This window comes from Tamandua tetradactyla, chromosome 16, assembly GCF_023851605.1.
Source record: "Tamandua tetradactyla isolate mTamTet1 chromosome 16, mTamTet1.pri, whole genome shotgun sequence".
NCBI lineage: Eukaryota > Metazoa > Chordata > Mammalia > Pilosa > Myrmecophagidae > Tamandua > Tamandua tetradactyla.
Genome location: NC_135342.1, coordinates 32,274,864 through 32,283,131, shown reverse-complemented (window position 1 = coordinate 32,283,131; position 8,268 = coordinate 32,274,864). Strand labels below are relative to the sequence as shown.

At 40.7% G+C, this 8,268-nt stretch overlaps 1 protein-coding gene across 1 annotated transcript in view; it reads left to right on the top strand.

The window, feature by feature from the left end:
• The first annotated feature begins 6,402 nt into the window (after positions 1-6,402).
• PDCD2L (programmed cell death 2 like) overlaps positions 6,403-8,268 on the top strand; it is a 51,337-nt gene continuing 49,471 nt past the window's right edge. Inside the window, exons 1-3 of the mRNA XM_077132203.1 lie at positions 6,403-6,547; positions 6,658-6,824; positions 6,952-7,009. Of these exons, the coding sequence (XP_076988318.1) occupies positions 6,431-6,547; positions 6,658-6,824; positions 6,952-7,009 (342 nt within the window). The 5' untranslated portion in view covers positions 6,403-6,430. The remainder of the gene's footprint in view (positions 6,548-6,657; positions 6,825-6,951; positions 7,010-8,268) is intronic.

Sequence of the window (8,268 nt, the reverse complement as noted above, 5' to 3'; positions counted from 1 at the left end):
GTGCAAAGAGAGTGGGTGGGGTGCTGCATTAATCAAAACCAGGAGGGCAACTTGACTTCTGAATTCAAATTCCTTCTACGCCTCACCTCTGTGACGTTGGAGACATCAGAAATATATGATCAGTGTAAAATGGATATCTTTAAAAATCACATTAAGATCATATCTATTTTGGGTGAATTCCTGGCCAAGATCAAGGGTAACTGGCATCTCTTGGTTCCTTTACCCTTTTTTTTTTTTTTTAACATGGGCAGGCACCGGGAATCGAACCTGTACCTCCAGCATGGCAGGTGAGAACTCTGCCTGCTGAGCCACCGTGGCCTACCCTCTTAGTTCCTTTTATAAAGCAGACATTGGACAAAAGGATTTTAAACAAACTACCTTTTTATCTTTTACTCAATATTTTAAGTACTATTTCTGACCAATTAAGCAAGAAAGGAATTTTATTTACAGAGTATGAATTGGTATCTCACAAAATCAATGGGCAGGCTGAAGGCAGAAACTCTAGGACCTATGCTCCGTGATAGAGAACGTCTGGGTGGGGAAACTGTTGCCCCGAAATGAGGCAATAGATGCCACTGTTTGTTTGTTTATTCCAAAAGTGAATGTTCCCTGCCCTCCTCATCTTTGTTGAGGTGATAGACAATTCTTTGACAGTCAAGCTCTGTTGAGGCCCCTGCTGACTCCCTTTCTTACTGCAGCTGGTAAAAAGTTTCATTGTCCCATCTTCCCTGGGTCACCCACTTCCAGCTGTAGCCTAGCTTGGTCTCATACCTTCTTCGGATCTGTAAGGGAAAGAGGGAAATCCACAATTAGCATGTTCTGCTCCGGTGTGGAGGAAGCAAACTGCACCATGAAGGCACAATGTGAGGACCTAATTATAGAACCATTACCATATAGTTGCAAATGTCCACCAAGGCTAATACTCAGAAATTGCTAGCACTTTTCATCTTTCTATCGGTGAAGTGTTGTTTTGTTTGTTTGTTTATTCCAAAAGTGAATGCTCCCTGCCAATTCTCATCTTTGTTGAGGTGATAGACAATTCTTTGACAGTCAAGCTCTGTTGAGGCCCCTACTGACTCCCTTCCTTTCTTACTGCAGCTGGTAGAAACTGAAGGCCTTTTCCCATCAGAGGTACTTTCTCTATTACAAAGGAGCAAGCACAAAAAAGTCTGTAGGCTGAGAGGAAGATTTAAAGATGCAGACCCTCTCAGGCTAACCTGGCTTCATGGGAAGGATCTCTTAGCAGTGGGATTACTGTGCTTCTCCCATGGCCAGCTTCCAAGTCCCATGTCTTCCCTTATGCCGGAGAAACTGCACATGTCAATTAGCCTCATGGCTCTTGACTTTGACTTGTTCTCCTGCCCCTCATTATTGCTACTATCATCACTTGCAGCTTTAATTGTCAGGTAGCTGCCAGTAGTTCAAGGTTTATATTCATTGTATTCAATACATCTTTAGCATGTGAGGCAAGCAGCATCTTCATTTTTTACTTCCTCAAATCAAAACTTGCTGATTTGTGTGATTTTGTCAGGAGGTCCAAAATCCTACAAAATCATGAATATCTTTGGTTCCAAGTTTGACTACAATAATGCCAAAAGCAAATTGGATGTTAAATTGCCTCCAGAATTTGGGAAGCATTTGTGCATTGCTGCCCTCAGCAACAGCAATTAACACTTCAGAATTTCACCTTAATAAGCCATCATATTGCTATCACACCTTAATCAAGAGGCTGCAATAAGTAGTGTTATGATACAAACAGATGACTGACGTTGAGAAGATCTCAGTAACTATTAGAGGATATCTTGCAGGGTTGTTAATAATAACTTTGAAGTCTGTTTCTTGAAATAATTTTTAAAAAATTTTTTCTTAAAATAATTTTTAAACATATATTGGGAAACAGATAATATAATAAATATCTTACCTGCCAAGTCTTCCAGCCTTTCTCACTAGACCAGAAGTTACCATCAAGGACAGACTTCATAATGCCTTTTAAAGCTATGAGGGGCGAAATGGAAGCCCCTCTAGCCATGTTGTTTGGCTGTGGGGAAGAGGGACAGATTTGTAAATCCTAGAATGAGGTTCTGCTTGCCCGAGGGTCGCTTCTGTGCAGAGACCCCAGGGTGAAGCCATGTCACCTTGTCTGACCAGCAGGCAAAACTTTTAACTGAGGACTTGGAGGATAAAAAAGAAGAGGGAGAATACATTAAACTGAAAGTCATTGGACAGGATAGCAGTGAGATTCACTTCAGGGAAAATGACAACACATCTTAAGAAACTCAGAACCATACTGTCAAAAGGAGTTCCAATGAATTCATTCAGGTTTCTCTTTAAAGGTCAGAGAATTGCTTAAAATCACACTCCAAAAGAACTGGGAATGGAGGAAGAAGATGGGACTGAAGTATATCAGGAACAAAAGGTGTCATTCAGCAGTTGAGATATTCTTTATTTTTCCTTAATCCTTATTTATTTATTTATTTATTTTTTAACACGAGCAGGCACTAGGAATCACACCCGGGTCTCCAGCATGGCAAGTGAGAACTCTGCCTGCTGAGCCACCGTGGCCTGCCCCTTTAATCCTTTTTTATTAAAAATAATTCTTTTGTAATGTGGTGTTCAAAATGGAATTGAAAACTGGCGCTTCATCTCTCTAAAACACCTAGTATTTAGAATTCTAGTGCTCAGTATTCACTAACGTTTTCACTGTGCTGATTTTGTTGATCAAGACTCAGCACCCTTCATATTGCCCTCTCTCTCCTTTTAAAAAATTACGTGATTGCATAGAGAGGTCACCTTTTCCAGAACTATGACAAGTTTTCAGGCTTGTGATAAATAAGATCAACCAATGAGAGTGTTGATAATGCCTTTCCATTGGCCCTGAGGCTCTAGCATGTGATTGCTTCACTCTTTTTTTTTTTAATTTATTAATTTAAAAAAACTTAACAAATGAACTAAAACATTAACATGTGAGCATTCCATTCTACATATATAATCAGTAATTCACAAAATCATCGCTTAGTTGCATATTCATCATTTCTTAGAACATTTGCATCAATTCAGAAAACGAAATAAAAAGACAACAGAAAAAGAAATAAAACGAAACCAGAAAAAAAAAAGATTATACACACCATACCCCTTACCCCTCCCTTTCGTTGATCACTAGCGTTTCAAACTAAATTTATTTTAACATTTGTTCCCCTTTTTATTTTTATTCCATATGTTCCACTCGTATGTTGACAAGGTAGATAAAAGGAGCATCAGACACAAGGTTTTCATAATCACACAGTCACATTGTGAAAGCTATATAATTCATTATACAATCACCATCAAGAAACATGGCTATTGGAACACAGCTCTACATTTTCAGGCACTTCCCTCCAGCCTCTCCATTTCATCTTGAATAACAAGGTGATATCTACTTAATGCCTAAGAATAACCTCCAGGATAACCTCTCGACTCTGTTTGGAATCTCTCAGCCACTGACACTTTGTCTCATTTCACTCTTCCCTCTTTAGGTCGAGAAGGTTTTCCCAATCCCTTGATGCTGAGTCTCAGCTCATTCTAGGGTTTTTCTCAATCCCTTGATGCTGAGTCTCAGCTCATTCTAGGATTTCTGTCCCACGTTGCCAGGAAAGTCCACACCCTGATTGCTTCACTCTTGAACTATGACTTTCAGTGGGAGATGGAAGTTTTTCAGAGAACTGAACTGTGGAAAAATGACCTTTCCTTAACTTGAAGCTACTTTTAAAATCTGAGGGTCTGGGCCAAAAGAAGAGGGATATTTAGTTGGAGTGAAGATGACAAATAAGGGGGGAGTAAAAACGAATTCCAAAGATGGCTTCACTGAAGAGACAAAGTACAAAACAATCTCGTCAGAAGATCCCAGAAGAGTCCTAATTTTCATTAACAGTTTTAAAAAGTTACTCATGCAGAAGTATATACAACAGAGCACTGCTCTTTTTTATTTTATTTGTACTTTTTGGCCTGGGACATGGGTTTTAAATGGACATTGTACCAGCTTCACTAAAATAAATATTTGTAAAAAATGGAAAAAAAAAAAAAAGCTATCTAGTTGGCAGGACGTTTAACCAGCAGTAAGGCTCCAGGTCCTCACTGGTGCTGGAGCCATGCATCCCAAGACATGTGCTTTCTCTTTTGAGGTGTTGTTTCTTGAAGGCAGCCATTTCCTTTGCATAAATCATAGTAGGCAGACTGACAAATTGCTTGTGCAACACATTTTTTAAATGTCTGATCTACTGAAATATAATTTACAGATGGTAAAACTTGCCCCTCTTTCATGTATACGTCTTTGAGTTTTGATAAATGTATATAGTCTTGTCAGCTCCACAGTTGTGATGTACAGCATTTTCATCTCTCCAGAATATTCCTAGCATCCTTGTAATCAGTCCCTACTCCCCAAACTCAACCTTTGGCAATCATTGACTGGATTTCTGTGCCTAAAGTTTTGCCTTTTGTCTCTGGCTTCTTTCACTTGGCATGATGCTTTGGGGATTCATCCACGTTGTGCCACAGGTATTTGAAAATTTTTATTGTGCAAAGTTTCTAACATATATAAAAGTTGCCTATAATGAAATATAGGTCACCTATAGGTTAGGTAACTACTGCGCATGTCAGGCGGGCCAATTTTGATTAGAACTTTGTCTTGTAAGCTTTATACAATAAAGCATCATCAAAGATCAAGACATCTGGGTTACAGTTCAGTGAGTTTTAGTAGTGCCAGGTATTTACTTTTGGCTATTCTACAATATACTAGAAAGTAAAAAGGCCTCTAATGATTCAGTAATTATAATCATTTGTTAACTCTTGGTTACAAAACGGTTCAGCTTAAACCATGGGAATTTATTCGCTCACAGTAAAGAGTCTGGGAAAATGTCCAAATCAAGGCATCATCAAGGCAAATACTTTTCTTCCCAGGGTTCCTTGGCTCCTCTGCCACATGGCCACGCACCTGGCAGTGTCTGCTAGTCTCTTCCTTCTCTTCCAGGTTCCACTGATGTCAGCTTCTTGCTTCTGTGGCTTTCTCTCTGTCTGAATTTCATTCTCTTATAAAGGACTAATATAATAGGATTAAGAACCATCCTGGATGAGGTGGGTCACACTTTATCAAAAGGTCCTACTTACAATGGGTCCACACCCACAGGAATGGGCTGGATTTAAGAACATGTATTCCTGAGCATCATACAGCTTCATATCACTACATCCCATGTACCAATGATCCAACCTCAACACTTACCAATTCATGGACAATTTTATTTCATCTACCTCCCCTCCCTTAATTATAATGTAGCTAGTCTTAGATATATCATTTCATCTATCAAAATTTTCGCTATGTATCTTTTGTTTTTAACTTTTATTGACAAAACAACATACAAACATGAACATTCTTAACATATGAACATTCCATATTTGGTGTGCAATCAGTGGCTCACAATATCATCACATAGTTGTATATTCATCACTGTGATCATTTTTTTTTAAACTTTTTTTATTGTATAACATTTATACAAAGCAAAGAAAAAAGCAATAGTTTTCAAAGCACTCTTCAACAAGTAGTTACAGGACAGATCCCAGAGTCAAGGGCTACCATATGATCCTCTCAAATTTTTTCTTCTACCTGCTCCAGAATATAGGAGGCTAGAGGGCTTAAATATTTTTCATCATCACAATTGACTTTTTTCCTTCTTTTTTGTAAAAAATAACATATATACAAAAAAGCTATAAATTTCAAAGCACAGCACCACAATTAGTTGTTGAACATATTTCAGAGTTTGACATGGATTATAATTCCACAATTTTAGGTCTTCACTTCTAGCTGCTCAAAAAACTCTGGAGACCAAAAGAGATATCAATTTAATGATTCAGCATTTATATTCATTTGTTAAATCCTCTCTTCACTGTTTAACTCCACCATCACCCTTGATCTTTCCATCCCTCTCTTTAGGGGTGTTTGGGCTATGACAATTCTAAATTTTTCATATAGGGAGGGTCTGTCACTAATATGGGGTAGGGAGATGAAACTATCTAATGTTCTGGAGAGGCTGGGCTAGGTTTCAGGACGTTATGTATCTTTTTTAACCTAAGGAAAATACCATTATCCTATCTAAAAATATTTTATTTCATATAAAACATTTTTGGCAAGACCACTTCATAGTAGATGGTACTTCCTATCACAACAGTTTAGGAGACACATAATACCTGGGGCGCCCGATGTTTAGCCCCTGCCACCCTGAGCAATCTCTTGCAGTGACGAGGACTCGACCCCTACGGGCCTTCAGGCTTTTGCCTCTGCATCCCCTACCAAATCCTAAGAGGGTGGGGCTGAATCACAGGAGACGCAGGAGACGGCAGCACGCATGCGCACAGAGACGCACCCTCTCAGCTGCCGTAGTTCCCATTTCCACCAATACTTCTGATGACGGTCATGGCTGCTGCTCGGAAACCGGTTCTGCTCGGGCTCCGAGACGCTGCATTGCCTGGCTGCCTCAAGGGACCCGGCGCTTGGACTGCCAGCAAGCTGGGCGGAGTCCCGGTGAGGGCGGGCCCCGGAGCCGGGGTCGGTGGGTGCTAGTGAGGGTTCAGGAGGGAATGGGCGAGGATCCTGGGGCAGAGTGGGGGTCTGAGCGCCCCCCTTGTTCTCAGGACGCCCTGCCTGCCGTATCAGTGCCGAGGCCGGTGTGTGGACGCTGTGGGCAGCTGCTCATCCTGGCCGTACAAGTTTATTGTCCTCTGGAAGGCTCTCCGTTTCATCGGCTGCTGCACGTGTTCGCCTGCGTCAGCCGGGTGTGCGGGAGCGGCGGGGCACGCAGGTAGGCGGGGGCTTTTGGAGGTGTTGAGGGAAGGGAGTCCACGTGGGCTGGACCAGCGCCGAGGGGTGGGTCGGAGGGCTGAGCGTGGCGAGCGGAGTCCTCACTGTAATCTTTGGTTCCCCCAAAGCTGGAAGGTGTACCGCTCCCAGTGTCTGCAGGTGCAAGAGGAGACGCAGGACGCTCAGGTAAAGCGATTGTTATTGGTGCATTAATTTGAGATTATTTTCGGGAATATAGTTTAAGAATTAAACCGTGTGTTTTGAAGGAGGTTGAGATGATTTTTGCTGTCTGGAAAAAAGTATGTATAGAGAGATAAGTGTTTTTATATACATATTTAATAATAAATAAACTTGCTGTGATGTGTGCGTGTGTATAAATATATACGTATATATATAAAACAGTAAGATACCTGAATTTATTGAATTATGAAGTCAGTCAAGTTGGTAGCTCCTGAACAAAGTTTTCCTGTTCAGAAATTCTCCTTTTCCTGTAAATGTCTCTTGATACTTTATGTCACTGAAGTTTTTATCTTCCAGGTATTGTAACCAAGTTAGAATTTAACAAATGATTATGATTACTCAGTCATTATATAGATACTTCTTTATACTTTCTGATGTATTAGAGTGGCCAGAGGGAAATATCTGAAATTTCTGAACTGTAATCCAAATACCTTGATCTCTGATAATGATATACTACATAGCCTTTCTCTTGTGATTGTAAAAACCTTTTGACTGACCCTCACCTGTATCCCCTTATCCTGCTTTTCAGTTTGAGTCTTATGATCACTAAAGACAGCCCCTAATACTTATTAATGTAGGACCTTGAGTCAACCCAGGACTAACCCGCCCCAAATCATTCTCCTAAAACCTACCCATCTTTTGGTACTATAAAATCATCTGGTTACTACGGTTGAGGGAGAGAGATTTTTAGGTCATAGGCTATCTGATCTCCTACTTTGTGCCTAGCAATGCAATTTTTCTCTCTTTGAAGCCCCAGTGTCTCAGGAATTGGTCTTTTTAGTGCATTGGGCAGAGAACCCACTGCCTTTGATAGATATCAATTTGGTGACCCAGATGGGACAAGGATTCCTAAGAAGCAGGAAGTCCATCTGCCCCAAGTTTTGGCGCCTCAGCAGGACAGGTAGACATGGTAATTGGGCCTTTTTCCACTGCTGGACTTTTAATCTACAGGTTCGGCAACTGGGTTTTTCTCTATTCTGCCTGCGTTCCACACCCTCTGTGCCTTAAAAATCTTCAAAGAGAGAAGCGGTTTCCTGTTCCAAGTCCCAATATCAGACTGGGTGAGTGGGTTATCAGGGTAAAGATGGGTTGGGAAATCAGTATGACGGTTAAAGTATCCTGGACCTGTCTTTGAAGCCTGGGTCCTGCTTCAGGAATGATCCTATTTTCTTTGACCTCTATACCTTTCTGATGAGATAATCCTA